Source organism: Spermophilus citellus, assembly GCF_964194105.1.
Source record: "Spermophilus citellus genome assembly, chromosome: X".
NCBI classification, from domain to species: Eukaryota; Metazoa; Chordata; class Mammalia; order Rodentia; family Sciuridae; genus Spermophilus; species Spermophilus citellus.
Window position 1 is genome coordinate 105,139,722 of NC_138190.1, and position 20,809 is coordinate 105,160,530.

Consider the following 20,809-nt stretch of genomic DNA (forward strand, 5'->3'; position numbering starts at 1 on the left):
AAAGCACTCTACAATAGATGTGTTTAAGACTTGTGCACATATCAATCTTCTAATAAAATAAATTATAAAAAATAAGAAGTGAAATGCATTTGTTAAGAATCATACTTTTTTCCATTTCAGAATTCATTGAAGAATACAACATTTTGTATTTAATCTGTCTGCTTTGTTTTATTTTTATTTTTAGTACTGGGGAATGAACTCGGGGGTGCTTCACCACTGAGATACATCCCCAGCCCTTTATATTTATTTATTTTTACTTTGAGAAAGGGTCTCAGTAAGTTGCTTAGGGTCTTTCTAAATTTCTGAGGCTAACCTTGAACTTGTGATCCTCCTGCCTAGGCCTCCCAAATTGCTGGGATTACAGGCATGCACTACTGCACCTGGCTACTCTGTCTCATTTACAGTGTATTTAAATTAATCAATACAGGCATGTCATATACTTTAGAATCATCATTTGAGCCACTCTCCCCCTTTTGTTTCTTTCTTACAGGGGTTTGGAAAACAGAGCCCACAGTGAGCAATTTAATGCCTTTTTTAGGCTGCCCAAAGAGGAGACTTTGAAAGAAGTACATGAATGTTTGTCATGGGTACCATTCAGCCACTTCAATACTCATGGAAAAATGTGCATCTCAGAAAATTATATCTGCTTTGCTAGCCAGGATGGCAATCTATGTAGCGTAATCATTCCTTTACGAGAGGTAACGTTAATTTGGTTACATATCAATTTTTAGTTTGTAAAATGTCATGTAATAACAAAAATTAATAGAAACTCAAAATGCAAAACCTTTTAGTAATTTAAAATAATCATTTTCTGTGTTCAGTATTATTCTTCAGGATAAAAGTACTAGCTTTTGAGATATTCTCAATTCCTTTTAGTAACACCTTATAGTTATTACCGAAAGTAAAACTAGAAAAACAAATTAAAAACCACAAATGGGCTTGAACATTCAGATATTTAAAACATGAATATCAAAATTTAGAATGTCACATTTGATGAACTTGCTCAGAAAGAATAGAATTGATGGCTTTTGTGTAAGCCAGAAATAAATTTTCAGTGTTCAGCACTGAATAATTTTCATTATTATTGCCAATCTTAAAGGCCACGCATTACTTAAACTCTTCTTTGAGAATGAATTAACTTGCACTGAGGTTAATTATATCATTTATGCAACTAGTCTAGTCTAGTTTCTTTCTTTCTTTCTTTCTTTCTTTCTTTCTTTCTTTCTTTCTTTCTTTCTTTCTTCTTTTCTTTTCTTTTCTCTTTTCTCTTCTCTTTTCTTTCTGCCAGTGATTGAACAAAGTCTGTTTCTTAGTAGATTATACCATGGACTAAAACTTTTAGCCACAAAAGAGTAAGCCAAACACATTTTATCTGAAGGTGTCACAATAAGGGGAAAATATGAATCTCTTATTTATCTTTTCACTACCCTCCAGGTCTTAGCAATAGATAAGACAGATGATTCCAGTAAATCTGTCATCATTAGCATCAAAGGAAAAACAGCATTTCGCTTCAGTGAAGTTAAAGACTTTGAGCAACTGGTGGCAAAACTCAGCCTCAAGTGTCGGGCAGCTTCAACTCAGCATATTAGCACAGAGGTAATTAATATAGCAATTAAATAATTTTGGAAAGAAAGCATTGTGTTTCATATGTTCTTTTCTATCAGAAGAAATTCATAGTACCTTTACTATTCATACCTATGTTTATTTTTTTTTCAAGACGGAATCCAGAAACTCATACTTTAAAAAAATATTATTGGATCTTTCTACTGTATTTGCTGTTTTTCATAGAAATACACCTTCTACGTTTACATAATTTGTTTTTAATGTATCTATTAATTTTTTTGTAGTTGTAGACAGAAGTATGCCTTTGTTAATTTTTGTTTATTTTTATGTGGTGCTAAGGATCAAATTCAGTGCCTCACCCATGCCAGACAACTGCTCTGCCATTGAGCTACAGCCCCAGCCCTCATAACTTTTTTTTTAACAACTCATACTACACTGGAGAATTCAACAAGGCCTTGAAAAATGATCTTTCTCTTATTGCTGCAAAGATCTCAATTTTAAACCAGTCTGAATATCTTTTATATTTTAACTACCATATTTGCCTTATTTACATAATCTAGCCCAAAGCAAAATAGTGACATATCCCTTTACTTGCAAACTATTAGAGCAGACAAATATTCTTGGCAAAGAGTGGTTAAGAGCCTGATTTTGATGTTTAGTATGTTCATGGAAATGTGAACAGATTGAATTCAGATGAATTTTTTTCAGTTCCCAGAAACAAAACGTCATGTTTTAATAATTTGGTAAAGCTTAGCAAATTGTAACTATTTATATTTTAATTAAAGATTCAGAGAAAAAAATTAATATTGGCTTTGCTCGTTATATTTTATTTGGACTGAAATACAGAGCCTTTTCCCACTTTCTGCAGAGTACAAGCTGAAAATAATATCCTAATTTAATTATAATGCAGTATTATAAGACTAAATTTCCCTTTGAAAAACCACAATGAAAAAAATATAATTTAAGAAATATATATCATCTCAGTTGCAGACACAGAAACTGTATGTTGGCTCTCAGGAGGTTTTCTTGCCTGACTTTCTCTCTCACTCTTTTGGTATGTACCCAAAATATTTCTTAGTTTTATGTGAAAACACAAGTAAAATCTGATCAGTTTGGTAGTTTTTCTCCCTGTGCTCCCACTGCCCAATATTGTCCTTGTCTTATTTCAGATAGTCTTTATGTTAGATCCAATGTTCTGCTTATGTTTCCATTTCCTTTAATTTATCTGCCTCCCCAGAACCTAGAGAACTGGAATTTTCCCCTGACAACTCATGTGTCTCTAGTAGCTGAGTATGCTCGGTTGTCAAGAAAGGATTTTGTTTCAAAATGTGTTTACCATCTTTCCAGATATGTCAAAAATATAAGGTTTTCTAGTTTTTTCTTGCCCATTTTTAGAGGTTTTATAAAGATGTGTACAAAATACCAATCAGTACACTGATTTGCTTGGAATTATCTCTTTTTGGGGGAGAGGGGTACCAGGAATTGAACTCAGGGGCACTTAGCCACTGAGCCACATCTCCAGCCCTATTTTGTATTTTATTTAGAGACAGAGTCTTACTGAGTTGCATAGCACCCTGCTTTTTTGCTGAGGCTGGCTTTGAACTCGCGATCCTCCTGCCTCAGCCTCCTGAGCCACTGCCACCATGCCCGCGATCTTTTTTTAAAATATTTTTTTTTAGTTGTTGATGGACCTTTATTTCATTTATTTACTTATATGTGGTGCTGAGAATTGAACCCAGTGCCTCACACATGCTAGGCAGGTGCTCTACCACTGAGCCAAAACCCTAGCCTGAAATATATCTTTTAATTGTCCTAATATTCTTTTTTCACTGAAGATTTTTTCATAGCAATGACAAGAAATATTGACTATTTTAATATTGTCTATATACATCTAGCTTTATCAATAGTATATTTTAAATATTAGTGAAGGAAAGCTTTTTAAAACAAGAACTATTTCTATTTGATTTCTAAATAAAAGAAATTGTAGCTCTATTATTTTAGAGTTACACCCAGTTTACTGAAACAAAAGAATACATTTTATAATTTTAACAAACCTGGTTAAATTTTATAAGAAACATTAGACTTTTAAATCTTAATCTCAAAGAATTTAAATAAAATAAAAACATGAATGTAGGAAGGAAGTTAGAAATTTCTTCCTATGAGTACATCAAAGATGTGGTACAAAGAACAAATGCTCCCAGAAGTAATTGGGATTATGCATAAACTCAGTTCTGTCCAAATTTGAAATAGGTATCAACTAAAATGTTCCATTTTATGAGTTATGATAAAACCTGGATGCATAAACAGGTTTTGTAAAATTCTAATTGAATGTTTAAAAGATATTTTAATCTTTTATTTTTTATCTGAGAGGTGGGTACTGGAGATTGAATCCATAGCTTGCACATGCCAAGCAAGCACTTTACCACTGACTATATCCCAACCCCCTGCTTTTTTTTTTTTTTTTTGAGACAGGGTCTCCAAAATTGCCCTATCTGGCCTCAAACTTGAAATCCTCTTGCCTCAGCCTCCCAAGTAGCCAGAAATACAGGCATGTGTCACCACACTTGATTGATCTCTTACTTTTACTGGCATATATAATTAAGGAATATTATTGGATAATTTTTCAAAATTATTAGATGAAGAAGTATGGGCTTCTTTAACTTAGTTTTTGACAAACTGACCTAAGAATAGAAAGCACTATTGAAGATCTCTTACTTGAGGCTTTTATTTTTTTTATATTTATTTTTTAATTATAGGTGGACACAATACCTTTATTTTTATGTGGTGCTGAGGATCAAACCCAGTGCCTCACACATGCTAGGCGAGCACTCTACCTCTGAGCCACAACCCCAGCCCCTGCTTGATGCTTTTAAACTGCATTACAAGTGATCGTAGGAACTATGGAATGTCAAGAAAGGTTAGAAAACGCATTTATGTCTTAAAGTGTTTAGATAGGCAAATAAATACCTTCTACAGATTATCCAAGCGTATGCAAATGTGTTTATTTTATTACTTATCATAACCAGCATTATCCCAGTTTCTAAGTTTTTAATTAGAAGTAATATGCTCCAGGAACATTCATTCTACTTGATAGAAGGAGGTATTTCCTGATTCTAAAATGAGGAGTTTTTTGGCTTTTTAAAATTTTAATATTTATTTTTTAGTTTTTTCGGTGGACACAACATCTTTGTTTGTGGTGCTGAGGATCGAACCCAGGCTGCACGCATGCCAGGCGAGCACGCTACCACTTGAGCCACATCCCCAGCCCTAAAATGAGGAGTTTTAAGTTATAAAAAACCAGTAGTGGTTTCCTTATTCTATGTAATCAGATAGGAATAGTAGTTTAACTCACATAACTAATTTTTGTTTTCCTTTATAAGAATAAGGTAATGTGTTTCCTGTAACTATAATATAAATTAGAAATAGATACTGTAGCTGTGGGAAGTAATAGATTTATTTCTAGGGTAGGAAACCAGAAGGATTTTTAGAAATAAAATTAGCATCCCATTTTCAATTATGTATTATGAATAGGAATTTATTTAAGATAAGCTTCTAATATTTGAGAAAAGTGGGGGGTTGTATATTTTTGTCTTAATTTTTGTTTTTTCAGGTTAACTCTGGATCCAATCATCATTTATTGTGCCAAGTTTATGAGATAATCTAATTTAAATCTGATATTTTGTAGTAAGCTTACACATAAATATTAATCTGCCCTATCTTTCCTTTATTGTTAGAGGCATATGCTACTTCTAAACTCTGTCATACACCAAAAATCAAACAGGTTTAAGAATACCTGCCATAAAATTAGCAACCTCTGTTACTTTCTTGCTGTGACTCAGTTTTGCCGAGGCAATAAATGTTTGATGAGCACCGAGTTTATTCCAGTCAGAGTTACAAGAACTTAAATAAACAGATACATAGAATTGGTCTGGATGGATCTGAGGTAAAATCTTCCATTCAGAAGAGCCAGAGCAAAAAAATAAATGTTTAAAAAAATAAGCTTTATACCTTAAACAAATCTATTAAACCCTTTAAATAATTTTAAGTATGAGGGCTAGGGTGTAGCTCAGTGGTAGAGAGCTTGTCTAGCATGCATTAGGCTCTGGGTTCAATCCCTAGTACCTCAAAGATAATAATATGTCAAGTATGAAGTTGTTTTAAGCCATGTCTTTGAAGGTGAATATGTTAATTTGATTTTTGAATACTTAGGAGATAATTATGGATACAACTAGCATATTTGTCATCACTCTTATAAATTTATGTGTAGGGTTTCATCACTTAAGAGATTATTTGTTTCTCCTTCTTACACATTTTCCCTGTAGTTTGGATATACTACCAATAGTTAATTGGTGCCTCAGTCATATAATGTACCTTGCTTGGGATCTAGACTAAAACTATGAATTTGTCAACATGTATTTGCAACATTTAATTCCTCAATAAAACAGCTAATTTTAATCTTAGGAAGTAAAGTTTGTGATGCAGCAAAACAGGTTTTTTTTTTAAAGGCAACTGTTGTAGTTTGTGCCCTATAATGATTAAACACTAATTTTCCATTATTAGCCTCTTCTGCCATACATACCCTTGTATTCATTCAGACATTGATTTGAATCGGCCTTTCTAACTTTACCTAGATCCTATCTTAATGTCCAACCCTCCTGGGTCTATTACTGACTTTTCTTGGTTTTAAGCTAAAATTCCACTGGACCGTTCTACTAAGCTGCCACTTTTCCTCCACCTCAATCATGGGCAGTCTTTTCATTTTGCTTAAACTACTAAAGTTTGAGTGATGACCTTGGTAAGCCTTTTTAAGTACCCCTACTAGGAACTCAAGACTTCTGGTATAGTTAATCCATAGAATTTGAGTAATTTTAAAATTACAACTTTGATGATCAGAAAATTCATCTAGAAATGCAAGGGTCTCAAAAAGGACTCACATGCTTTTCATTTTAAAACTTACTATACAACCCTAGTAAACTGTGATACTGGCAAAAGGATAGACATATAGATCACTGTAATAAAAATTGAAAGTCTAGACGTTATGATCACTTAATTTTTCACAAGGATGGCAAATCAATTCACAGAGGGAAAGTATATTCATTTATATTCATTTTTTTAAAAAAAACAGGGATTGAAACCAGGGGCACTTTACCACTGAGTTACATTCCCAGCCCTTTTTATTTTTCATTTTGAGACATAATCTCATTAAGTTGCTTAGAGCCTTGCTAAGTTGTTTAGGATGACTTCAAACTTGTGATCTTCCTGCCTCAGCCTCCCAAATTGCTAGGATTACAGGCATGTGCCACCACACCCTGCTTAGTGTATAGTCTTTTCAACAGACAGTGGTGGTACAGTGGATGTCCACATACTACATATTAACTCAAAACACACCAGACCTACATTAAAGAGCTGAAACTATAAAACTTTCCAGGTAAACATAGAAGTAAATCTTTATGCCTGCGAATTAGGCAGTTATTTCCTAATTGACAAGATCATGACAAAAGAAAAATGGGTAAATTTGAATATATAAAAAATAAGGACCTTTGTGCTACAAATGATAGTATCAACACAAAAAAAAAAGTTCACAGGATGGGAGAAAATATTTGGACGTTTTATGTCTGATAAGGGACTTCTATGCAGAACATATAAACATCTCTTACACTTCAATAGTAAAAGGTAAACAACATACTCTCTAAAAATATGGAAAAGGGATTTCAATAGCTGTTTGTTCAAAGAATATAAATGACCAACAAACACATGAAAGGTTTTTCAGTATCATTAGTCATTAGAGCAATGCAAGACAAAACCATAATGGAATAACATTTCATACTCATCAGAGTGAGTATAATTAAAAAGCCAGATAATAACTGTTGAGGAGGATGTGAAGAAATTGAACACTTCATACATTGTTGGGAGTATAAAATGGTACAGCCACGCTGGACTACAATTAAGCAATTCCTCAAAATGTTGAGTGTAGAGTTACCATATGACCCAGTAATTTTACTTCTAGATATCTGCCCAAGAGAACTGCAAATAAATGTTCACCCTAATACTTACTCATGGATGTTCTTAGCCGGATTATTCACAATTACCAAAAAAGTGTAAAAAAGCCATCAAATGATGAATAAAGGAATAAAGTATGACATACAGTAGAATATCATTTGGCAATAACAAATGAAATACTGATACATACTATAATATGAATGAACCTTGAAATAACTTCAAAAAAGTAATACACAAAAGACTACATATTATATTATTCCATTTATATGAAAAGTCCAGAATAGGTAAATTTATACCAACAGATTAGTAGTTATATAGAACCTGGAATGGGGGGAAGGTCATGGGGGAGGGACTGCAAAGGGATAAGGGATTTATTTTAGGGGTGATGATATCATAATAAACTTAAGATTGTGATGATGGTTGCACAACCCTGAATATATTAGAACCACTGACTTTATGCCATAAATGCATCAATTTTATTATATGTTATTTGTATCCTAATTCATATGCTAAACTAATGAAAAGAGCTTTAAAGAATCTTTGTCAACATATTTAGCTTAAGAAAGGGAGAAACACCTTTAAAAAAAACATGAAGTTTTGGGCTGGGATTGTGGCTCAGTGGTAGAGTGCTTGCCTAGCATGTGCACATGTGCAAGGCACTGGGTTCGATTCTCAGCACCACATAAAAACAAATAAATAAAGGTATTGTGTCCAATTGCAATTAATGAATATGATATAAGTAGAGAAGTTAAACTTTACTAAGTATGTTGATAAAGGTTCCTGAAAGCTTTTCTAAGGAAAAGCATCAAATTAATCCTCTGGAACCCTACTACAGTTAGATGGGACTTAAAAAAGTGCATTAATGCAAAAAATGGCAAAGCTCTTTTACCTTGTTTTCTTTCATCTTTGTGTAAAGGTATAATTCAAACTTCAGACATTTTACAAATTAACCTTAGCTTTCATTTCTTGCTTTCAAAGATGGCTAGAGTTGAGTAACTGGGATCTTCTCTTATCTAGCTTCTTTCCTTGGGTAACTTGCAGCTCTGCATATGTGTGCATGCTTCTAGATCCCTAAGAATTTGTTGAAACTTTTCAGCATTCCATATGGTCATCTGGTTCTCCATGTATTCCTTTTAAATCTTCAGCCAGGCTTTTGTTTGCCCCAACTGAAATCACAGCCTTAAGCAATTATGATGTTACAAGAAGATTGCTGTTGTTTTCTATAATGCCCTAGAAACAGGCTTTTTTTTAAACTTAGCAAAGCTGTGAATCAAATGATAACACCTTGCAGGTGGAGATTTTCCAGGGAGCTACTAGTTTGGTTTAAACATTGACTGTGCTATGGGATAGGGATGGGGTTTTTAATGATAATCCTAGAGTTTCACTATCTGTCATAGTGCCAGTTTTCATGCCTATCATATTTCCAAGTTTGGGAGGGAGAGAAGATAGGAATGGCCTCAAGTTAAAACCCCACAGACTGCTGTTCTTACTGAGACACTTTAGTTTTCTGTTTGTTTTTGTTTATGGTGCTGGGGATCAAATCGAGGGTCTTTGGCTGGGGTTGTGGCTCAGTGGGAGAGCATTTGCCTAACATTTGTGAGGCACTGGGTTCTATTCTCAGCATCACATAAAAAAATTAATTAATTAGGCCTGGAGATATAACATAGTTGGTAGAGTGCTTGCCTCATATGCGCAAGGCCCTGGGTTCAGTCCCCAGCACCGCAAAAAAAATAAATAATAATAATAATAATAATAATAATAATAATAATAATAATAGATTAATTTTAAAATAAACTTTTTTAAAAATTCAGGGTTTTACATGTTAGGCAAGAACTCTACCACTGAGCAGTATCCCCATCCCTCATTGGTTTTCTTGAATAGATGCTTTTCAATTCATTCTGTGCCTTTGGTTAATTTCTGGTGTTTTGGGCGGGGGGAGGTTGTTTGTTTTGTTTTTGATACTAGGGCTTGAACCCAAGGATGCTTAACCATTAAGCCATTTTTTGTTTTATTTTTAGGCAGGGTCTTGTTAAGTTGCTTAGGGCCTCATTAATTTGCTGAGAGTGGCTTTGAACTTGCAATCTTCCTGCCTCATCCTCTCAAGCTGCTAGGATTTAGGCACAAGCCTCCATGCCCACCTAATTTCTGGTGTTCTGAAATGATTTATTTTTAATGTTTTGCCAGTATTTTGTTGCTTGTTGGGTAATGGTTTCACCGAGGTTTTGAGTTTGTTTTTCCTGAAGTCAGTTTGTTGATATTTCTAATTCTGATAGGAAAACAATGTTTCTCTGAGACATTGCCATAATATTTAATATGTACATAGATTGTGGTTTATAAATGACAGATAAAACCTTAGCAGTTTTTTCTTTCAGAAACTTTTAAGCATGCATATGTTACAATTACATTGTTTCTTTGTTTTTCAGGGTGCTATTGGTTCTGACTCTACAGAACCATCTGATAATTTTGAGATGCGATCTTCAACGTGTACAAAAGAATGCAGTAAAACTGTGAACACCGAAGCCTTAATGACAGTATTTCACCCTCAAAATTTGGAGACTCTTAATTCTAAAATGGTAGGAAAATAAACTATTTAAATCTATGAACTGGAATCTTAGAGATCAGAATGTACCAGGACTGATAACTCTTCTTTTGAGATTTGGAAAAGTTTACCAGAAAGTACTACTATGTGTGTTGTTTGGTTCCACAACACACAAAGAGTATTGTTAAGATTAAGAAGTACTGGGGGCTGGGGTTGTGACACAGTGGTGGAGCACTTGCCTAGCATGTGTGAGGCACTGGGTTCAATCCTCAGTACCACATAATAATTAACAAATAAAATACAGGTGTCTGTCTACAACTAAAAAACTACTTAGAAAAAAAGAATAAGAAGGGCTGGGATTGTAGTTCAGTGGTAGAGTGCTTGCCTAGCATATGTGAGGCACTAGGTTCAATCCTCAACACAACATTAAAAAATAATAAAGGTATTGTGTCCATCTACAAATAAAAATTTGAAAAAAAAGAATAAGGATAAGCCAGGTGTGGTGGTACATGCCTGTAATACTAGCAATTTGGGAGGGTGAGGCAGGAGGATGGCAAGTTTGAGACCAACCTTGGCAACAGAGCAAGACCCTGTCTCAAAATAAAACATAAAAAGGGCTGGGGATGTAGCTTAGTGGTAAAGTGCCTCTAGGTTAAACCACCACTACCAAAAAAAAAAATGAAAATAAAAAACAAATTTTTGATATTCAGTTTTATCTGCATATATTTCTAATAATCTATGCTGAAATGTAGTTCATTTGAGAATACTGATGGTTCAGAGCTTTACCTCCTATGCATGATCCCTTTACCATTTTTATTTGAGTTTTAAGAATTATAAAATAGTGAATGAAATCTGTTTTGCTCACATGAATTTAAGTGATTTTTGTGATGACAAGGTCTACTGTTTGAATTCTATGTGAATACTGATTTTTATTTTGTAGGTTCTTGATATCCATACATATTGTTTCATGGTGAAGAGGGTGAGCAGTTTATATTAAAGAAGTTATTTTCTCACTCTGTTTGATTGCTTTGATTTTTTGATACAGTTGAAAGAAAAGATGAAGGAACAGTCATGGAACATCCTATTTTCAGAATGTGGGCGTGGTGTTAGCATGTTTCGAACCAAGAAGACTCGAGATCTGGTCGTAAGAGGGATTCCAGAGGCTTTAAGAGGAGAGCTCTGGTTGCTTTTCTCAGGTATTTCAGCTATTAACTTTATTCATTTAGCAGAAATTAGGGAATTATGCCCTAAGCTAAAGAATTACAAACATGAATAGGACAAAGTCTTACTCATCAGGAATTCAGGCTAGTCAAAGAGAGAAAGATATGTAGTTATGTGTACTTACCTATATATCCACACATCTAGTGCCTGAGCAGAATAGTTTATTAGGCAAGATATGTCCAATTGATGGAAATCTCTATTTCTAGTGTCAAAAGAAAGTTAAATGGGGAAAAAATCTCATAAAAATGTTATTCTCTTGGATAGTGTTAGTTTGACATTTTAGATACCAGTGTAAAGCTTTTTCGTTTCCTTCATTTTCTTTTGTGTATGTCTTTGTGTTCAGATATAACTTAATCATAAAGCTAAATTTCAAGGTAATGAAATAATTTTAAAATACAATTCTTCATATATATGCTAATATGCTACTATATGCAAGCTATATTATATTCCTTTTTTGTGTGTGAATGCAATCATCTATACAGGTGCTGTTAATGACATGGCTACTAATCCTGGCTATTATGCTGAAGTGGTTAAACAGTCTTTAGGGACCTGCAACTTGGCTACTGAAGAAATTGAACGTGACTTGCGTCGTTCCCTGCCTGAGCACCCAGCATTTCAGAGTGACACTGGCATATCTGCTCTGAGGCGGGTACTTACTGCCTATGCATATAGGAATCCCAAAATAGGGTACTGCCAGGTATGACCTCACTATGAACCCAACTGTGTGAATGTTTCAAATGATAAAATCACATTTAAATCCAACTCTACCAATTTGGGAATTTTATGGAGTGGAATTGATAGTGAATATTATTAATGTAAGTATGATAGTAGTAGGAATATTTAGAATTGATATTTATTAATTTATCTTTTTCACTTAACAAGTATTTTTGAGTCCTTGCTCTATAAAAGATATGGTGCCACATGTGTAAGGCTATTTTAAGATATGTCTGGTAGGAATTTTTCCATTAAAGAAAGAAATATATATGTACACATATATATGTACATATATATTTATATATACTTATATACATATTAAAATCATTTTCATTGGGAAAATGAAAAACAAGTGAGATAAACTACTAAATGATTATAAAGTCTTGTTGAGATTTATAGTAAAAAGAAATTATTTCATCTGGGAGAACCAGAAAAGGTGACATTTTGCAGGTCATGAAAATTGGTGACTTTTGGACATAAAGAGATAGAATGCAAGAATATTCTAAGTGAAAGGATCAGTGCAACCTAACAGAGGTAAATGTGGAGTGTGTATAGGACAGTGTTCTGTTTAATAAAGTGTATGGTTAATGAAGCAAAGTAGTTGAAGAAAAAAATAAGGTGGATTGAAGCAGGTCAGTCATTTGGAATTTATTTTATAGATAGTAGAGGAGTCATTAGGAAAAAATCCTTTAGGAGTACTCTGTGTTCATTAGGCTAGACTGTTAATACAAATAAATAATAATAAATAATAGAAGATTGTTTCTTAAAGGAATAAGCAGAAGAAAGTGAGTATTTAGGTTAATAGACAGTTCTTTGTGAGATTAAGGTACTCTTTCGTTGCCATTACCACAGACAGAGGAGCAGGTAGAGGAGATGAAGAAACTGTGAGAGATTTGACAGAGTAGGCCTGGAAGGTTCTTACACCACTTCACCCACATTCTATTGGAAGATGTTTATCACATGGCCACATCTCTTCACTTCTGTGACTGAAGTGTTGTGGTACATGCTTGTAATCCCAGTGATTTGGGGGGCTGAGGCAAGAGGATTGCAATATCAAAGCCAGATTGGCAACATAGTGAGACCATGTGTCAAAGCAAAAATATAACTCAGTGATGAAGCAACCCTAGATTCAATACCCAGTACTGCCAAAAAAAAAAAAAAAATCAAAAGGAATTCTATGACATGTAGTGTGAGCTGAATAGACCTGTGCCCAGCTACTATGGAAGAAGAAAAGATTGAATTATGGGGGATAGGAAGTACTCTGTACCATACATTCATTTCTAATAGGTTGAGCACCCATAAAGATTACATATCAATACCATCTATCCATTGAAACTTACTAACCGAGATTTTTTTGGGGGGAGTGGGAGTTACTGGGACTCAAACCCATGGCCTTGCACATGGTAGGCAAGTACTCTACCACTGAATTACATGCCTAGCCCTAGAGAGTTTTTTTTGAAAAACAATTTAAGTACATTTACTGTCTAAATGACAAGTACTTTTTAGCATATTGTTACATCTATGAAAGGTACAAAAGATGCATAATATGTCTTTTCTCAAAAAGCTTGAACTCACAGTTTAGCTATTGTGAATAGTTTAGCTATTGTGAATTGTGCTGCTATAAACATTGATGTGGCTGCTTCCCTGTAGTATGCTGTTTTTAAGTCATTTGGGTATAGACCCAGGAGAGGGATAGCTGGGTCAAATGGTGGTTCCATTCCCAATTTTCCAAGAAATCTTCATACTGCTTTCCATATTGGCTGCACCAATTTGCAGTCCCACCAGCAGTATATGAGTGTACCTTTCCCCCCCATATCCTTGCCAACACTTATTGTTGTTTGTATTCATAATAGCTGCCATTCTGACTGGAGTGAGATGAAGTCTTAGAGTGGTTTCGATTTACATTTCTCTAATTGCTAATGGTGATGAACATTTTTTCATATATTTGTTGATTGATTGTAAATCATCTTCTGAGAACTATTTGTTCAGGTCCTTGGCCCATTTATTGATTGGGTTATTTGGTTTTTTTGGTGTTTAACTTTTTTGAGTTCTTTGTGTACCCTAGTGATTACTGCTGTATCTGATGTGTGAGGGGTAAAGATTTGCTCCCAAGATGTGGGCTCTCTATTCACCTCACAGATTGTTTCTTTTGCTGAGAAGAAACTTTTTAGTTTGAGTCCATCCCATTTATTGATTCTTGATTTTAATTCTTGCAACAATGATGAATGGATTAAAAAATGTGACTATACACAATGGAATATTATTCAGCAATAAAAGAGAATAAAATCATGGAATTTGCAGGTAAATGGATGGAGTTAGAGAAGATAATGCTAAGTGAAGTTAACCAATCACAAAAAAAACATATGCTGAATGTTTTCTCTGATATAAGAAGGCTGATTCATAGTGGGATAGTGACTGGGAGCATGGGAGGAACAGACAAACTCTAGATAGGGCAGAGGGGTGTGAGGGGAAGGGAGGGGGCATGGGGCTAGAAATGATGGTGGAATGTGATGGTCATTATTATCCAAAGTACAGGTATGAAAACACAAATTGGTGTGAATATACATTATATACAACCAGAGATGAGAAAATTGTGCTCTATATGTGTGTAATAAGAATTGTAATGCATTCTACTGTCATATATAATTTTTTTAAAAAAAGGAATGCCTAGGGAAACCTCCACCAAAAAAAAAAAAAAAAATAGAAAAAAAGCCTGAACTCATGGGGCTGGGGTTGTAGCTCAGTGGTAGAGTGCTTGCCTCACAAGCACTAGGTTGTGAGGCACTAGGTTCAGTCCTCAGCACCACATAAAAATAAAATAAAGATTTTTTAAAAAATAGCTTAAACTAAGGTGGGCACAAGCACACACCTGTAATCCCAGCCACTGGGGAGGCTGAGTCAGGAGGATGACAAGTTCAGAGCCAGCCTCAGCAATTTAGCTAGGCCCTAAGCAACTTAGCAAGATCTCTAAATAAAACATAAACAGGCTGAGAATGTGGCTCAGCAGTTAAGCACCCCTCAATTTAATCCCTGATACCAAAAAAACAAAAAAGCTAGCCTGGGGTTTTAGCTCAGTGGTAGAGCTATTGCCTCTCACGCGTGAGGCCCTGGGTTTGATCCTTAGCACCAAATAAACAAATAAGTGAATAAATAGAAAGATATTGTGCCCATCTACAACTAAAAAAAATGTTTAAAAAAAGCTTACACTCACAAAGTTTGTGATGTTATCTCTATGAAGTAGTTTAGAGATGGTTTCAAAGTAGGCAGCATTAGATTTTGATTTCTAAAAGATGAGAGCAAATTTAAACAGAGCAAGAAGAAAGTTACTCTGGGTTAAGGTAACCATATGAACAGTACCATTCAGGTGAGAATTGAGCCTACCTTAGAGATCAGACTGGCTAAGTTCATGTATCAAGTAGTAAATAAGTCTGTATGTGGAGCTGGGGTTGTGGCTCAGTGGTAGAGTGCTTGCTTTGCATGTGTGATGCACTGGATTAGATCCTTAGCACTGCATATAAATAAATAAAAATAAAGGTCCATCAACTAAGAAATCTTTTTTAAAAAGTTTATAACGGACAAGATCATGGAGAATCCTTAAAGTCTGAGAATATAGAGTTTTGAATTTAATATGGTAAACAAGTTATATTGCTTTTGGTCAAAAACCCATGTAAGCTATACAGATATGTTAATGCTTAGCTGGCTTGCATATCTATCTCTATCTGTGTTGAGATATGCCACACACTAACTTCACCTTTTCATGCTTTATAGTATATTCACAAAGTCATACAACTGTCACCAAAAACATTTTCATCCTCCAAAAAGTAACCCTGTATTCATTACTAGTTACTTTCCATTTCTTAATTTCTCTGGTCCATGCAATCATTACTCTACTTTCTGTCTCTATGAAGATGCCCAGTATAGACATCTTATCTATCTGAAATGATAGTGTGTGTGGTCTTTTATGTCTACCTTCTTTTATTTAGTACATGGTATCTCTACTTCATTCTTGTTATGACTAAATAACTTTCTATTGTATGGATATACCACGTTTTGTATATCTCTTGAACAGGTGGTGACCATTTGGATCATTCCCGTATTTTGACTGTAAAGAATAGTACAGTTATTAATATTCATATAAAAGTTTTTGTGTGGACATTTTTTTATTCCTTTGGGTATATTTCTTGAAGTGAAATTGCTAGGTTATTTGGTGACAAAAAGTTTAACTTATTAGGGCACTACCAAAATATTTTCCAAAGAGACTTCACCATTTCACATTCCTACCGGGAATGTACAAAGGGTTCCAATTTCTTCACATACTTAACTACACTTACTATTTCTCTTTTTTGATTTCTGCCAACCAATTGATTGTGAAGTGGTATCTTCATACCCTTGATAAATTCAATTGACAATAGATGTTTGGGCTCTTTATGGAATGTTGATTCTGTTCCCTTCATTTATATTTTATCCCTATGCCAGTATCACACTGACTTGATTACTGTGTCTGTGTGAGTTCTGAAATCAGGAAGTATCAGCCCCTTTAACTTTGTTCTTTGCCAGAATTTTTTTGGGGCTTTCATTTTTATTTATTTATTTATTTTTAAGTTTTGGCTCTTTTATATCCCTCATATGTCTATGAATTTTAATATCCACTTGACAATTTCTTCAAGGAAAAAAGCCAGATAACTGTTGCATTGATTGAACCTGTAGATCAACTTGGGGAGTATTGAGTATTAACAATATTAAAAGGATATTTTTCCAAGTATTTTATTATTTTTTTTTCTTTTTTTTTTCTTTTTTTTTTAATTGGATGTTCACAACATTACAAAACTCATGACAAATCATATTTCATAGATTAGAATCAATTGGGTTATGAACTCCCATTTTTACCCCAAATACAGATTGCAGAATCACATCGGCTACACATCACATTTTTACATACTGCCATATTAGTGACTGTTGTATTCTGCTACCTTTACTATCCTCTAATATCCCCCCTCCCCTTCCCTCCCATCTTCTCTCTCTACCCCATCTATTGAAATTCATTTCCCTCCATGTTTGTTATCCCATTCCCCTCGTAAACTCTTATATATAATTTTGTATTACAATGAGGGTCTCCCTCCATTTCCATGTGATTTCCCTTTTTTTTTCTCCCTTTCCCTCCCGCCTCATGTCTCTGTTTAATGCTAGTCTTTTCTTCCTGCTCAGCCTCACTGTTCTGCTCTTAGTTGCTCTCATTATATCAAAGAAGACATTTGGTATTTGTTTTTTAGGGATTGGCTAGCTTCACTAAGCATAATCTGCTCTAGTGCCATCCATTTCCCTGCAAATTCCGTGATTTTGTCATTTTTTAGTGCTGCGTAATATTCCATGGTATATAAATGCCACATTTTTTTTATCCATTCATCTATTGAAGGGCATCTGGGTTGATTCCACAGTCTAGCAATTGTGAATTGTGCTGCTATGAACATCGATGTGGCAGTATCCCTGTAGTGTGCTCTTTTAAGGACTTCAGGAAATAGTCCGAGTAGGGCAATAGCTGGGTCAAATGGTGGTTCCATTCCCAGCTTTCCCAGGAATCTCCATACTGCTTTCCAAATTGGCCGCACCCGTTTGCAGTCCCACCAGCAGTGTACAAGAGTACCCTTTTCCCCACATCCTCGCCAGCACTTGTTGTTTGACTTCATCATGGCTGCCAATCTTACTGGGGTGGGGTGGTATCTTAGGGTGGTTTTGATTTGCATTTCCTTGACTGCTAGAGATGGTGAGCATTTTTTCATGTACTTATTGATTGATTGTATGTCCTCCTCTGAGAAGTGTCTGTTCAGGTCCTTGGCCCATTTGTCGATTGGGTTGTTTGTTTTCTTATTGTCTAATTTTTTGAGTTCTTTGTATACTCTGGATATTAGGGCTCTATCTGAAGTGTGAGGAGTAAAAATTTGTTCCCAGGATGTAGGCTCCCTATTTACCTCTCTTATTGTTTCTCTTGCTGAGAAAAAACTTTTCAGTTTAAGAAAGTCCCATTTGTTGATTCTTGTTATTAACTCTTGTGCTATGGGTGTCCTATTAAGGAATTTGGAGCCTGTCCCCACAATCTGTAGATCGGAACCAACTTTTTCTTCTATCAGACGTAGACTCTCTGATTTGATATCTAGCTCCTTTATCCACTTTGAGTTGACTTTTGTGTGTGGCGAGAGGAGGGGATTTAGTTTCATTTTGTTGCATATGGATTTCCAATTTTCCCAACACCATTTGTTGAAGATACTATCCTTTCTCCATTGCATGTTTTTAGCTCCTTTATCAAATATAAGATAGTTGTAGCTTTGTGGATTAGTCTCTGTGTCCTCTATTCTGTACCATTGGTCCACCCGCCTGTTCTGGTACCAGTACCATGCTGTTTTTGTCACTATTGCTCTGTAGTATAGTTTGAAGTCTGGTATCGCTATACCACCTGATTCACACTTCCTGCTTAGAATTGTTTTTGCTATTCTGGGTCTTTTGTTTTTCCATATGAATTTCATGATTGCTTTATCTATTTCTACAAGAAATGCCATTGGGATTTTGATTGGCATTGCATTGAACCTATAGAGAACTTTGGGTAATATCGCCATTTTGATGATGTTAGTTCTGCCTATCCATGAACAGGGTATATTTTTCCATCTTCTAAGATCCTCTTCTATTTCTTTCTTTAGGGTTCTGTAGTTTTCATTGTATAGGTCCTTCACCTCTTTTGTTAGGTTGATTCCCAAGTACTTTATTTTTTTTGAGGATATTGTGAATGGAGTGTTTTTCCTCATTTCCATTTCAGAAGTTTTGTCGCTGATATACAGAAATGCCTTTGATTTATGTGTGTTGATTTTATATCCTGCCACTTTACTGAATTCATCTATTAGTTCTAGTAGTTTTTTTGTAGACCCTTTTGGGTCTTCTAGGTATAGAATCATGTCATCCGCAAATAGTGATAATTTAAGTTCTTCTTTTCCTATTTTTATGCCTTTAATTTCTTTCGTTTGTCTAATTGCTCTGGCCAGTGTTTCGAGAACTATATTGAATAGAAGTGGTGATAGGGGGCATCCCTGTCGTGTTCCAGATTTTAGAGGGAATGCCTTCAATTTTTCTCCATTCAGAATGATGCTAGCCTGAGGCTTGGCATAGATAGCTTTTACAATGTCGAGGTAAGTTCCTGTTATCCCTATTTTTTCTAACGTTTTGAACATAAAGGGATGCTGTACTTTGTCAAATGCTTTTTCTGCGTCTATTGAGATGATCATATGGTTCTTCTCTTTAAGCCTATTGATGTGGTGAATAACATTTATTGATTTCCGTATATTGAACCATCCTTGCATCCCAGGGATGAATCCTACTTGATCATGGTGCACAATTTTTTTGATGTGCCTTTGTATCCGATTCGCCAGAATTTTATTGAGGATTTTTGCATCTAGGTTCATTAGAGATATTGGTCTGTAGTTTTCTTTCTTTGAGGCGTCTTTGTCTGGTTTCAGAATCAGGGTGATGTTGGCCTCATAGAATGAATTTGGAAGAGCTCCCTCCTTTTCTATTTCCTGAAATAACTTGAAAAGTACTGGTATTAATTCTTCTTTAAAGGTTTTGTAGAACTCCGCTGTATACCCATCCGGTCCTGGGCTTTTCTTGGTTGGAAGTTTTTTAATTGCTTCTTCTATTTCATCTATTGATATTGGTCTGTTTAGGTTGTGAGTTTCCTCCTGACTCAGTCTGGGCAAATCATATGACTTAAGGAATTTATCGATGTCTTCACTTTCTTCTATTTTATTGGAATATAGGTTTTCAAAATAATTTCTAATTGTTTTCTGTATTTCTGAAGCGTCTGTTGTAACATTGCCTTTTTCATCCCGTATGTTAGTGATTTGAGTTCTCTCTCTTCTTCTCTTCGTTAGTATGGCTAGGGGTCTGTCGATCTTATTTATTTTTTCAAAGAACCAACTTTTTGTTTTGTTAATTTTTTCAATAGTTTCTTTTGTTTCAATTTCATTGATTTCTGCTCTGATTTTAATTAGTTCTTGCCTTCTGCTACATTTGCTATTGTTTTGCTCTTCCTTTTCTAGGGCTTTGAGATGAAGTGTGAGCTCATTTATTTGTTGGTTTTTCCTTTTTTTGAGGAATGACCTCCAGGCGATGAATTTCCCTCTTAAAACTGCTTTCATTGTGTCCCATAGATTCCGATATGTTGTGTCTGTATTTTCATTTATCTCTAAGAATTTTTTGATTTCCTCCTTTATGTCTTCTATAACCCATTGATCATTTAGTAACGTATTGTTCATTGTCCATGTGATGTAGGATTTTTCCTTCCTTCTCTTATCATTGATTTCCAGTTTCATTCCATTATGATCTGATAAAGTGCATGGTATTATCTCAACCCCTTTATATTTACTGAGGGTTGCCCTATGGCATAATATATGATCTATTTTTGAGAAGGTTCCATGTGCTGCTGAGAAAAAAGTATATCCACTTGATGATGGTTGATATATTCTATATATGTCAGTTAAGTCTAAGTTATTGATTGTGATATTGAGGTCAATAGTTTCTTTATTCAACTTTTGTTTGGAGGATCTGTCCAATGGTGAGAGAGGTGTGTTGAAGTCACCCGTGATTATTGTGTTGTGGTCTATTTGATTCTTGAACTTGAGGAGAGTTTGTTTTATGAACGTCGCAGCACCATTATTTGGTGCATAAATATTGATAATTGTTATGTCTTGTTGGTGAATGGTTCCTTTTAACAGTATATAATGTCCTTCC

General features: G+C 34.8%; 1 protein-coding gene across 2 annotated transcripts in view; it reads left to right on the top strand.

The window, feature by feature from the left end:
* The window catches only part of TBC1D8B (TBC1 domain family member 8B), a 73,195-nt gene that overhangs the window by 24,399 nt on the left and 27,987 nt on the right, over window positions 1–20,809 (top strand). For both annotated transcript variants that reach the window (XM_081278380.1, XM_081278381.1), the window contains exons 6-10: window positions 491–698; window positions 1,435–1,596; window positions 9,987–10,136; window positions 11,148–11,298; window positions 11,806–12,020. In XM_081278380.1, coding sequence (XP_081134506.1) covers window positions 491–698; window positions 1,435–1,596; window positions 9,987–10,136; window positions 11,148–11,298; window positions 11,806–12,020 — 886 coding nt within the window. The remainder of the gene's footprint in view (window positions 1–490; window positions 699–1,434; window positions 1,597–9,986; window positions 10,137–11,147; window positions 11,299–11,805; window positions 12,021–20,809) is intronic.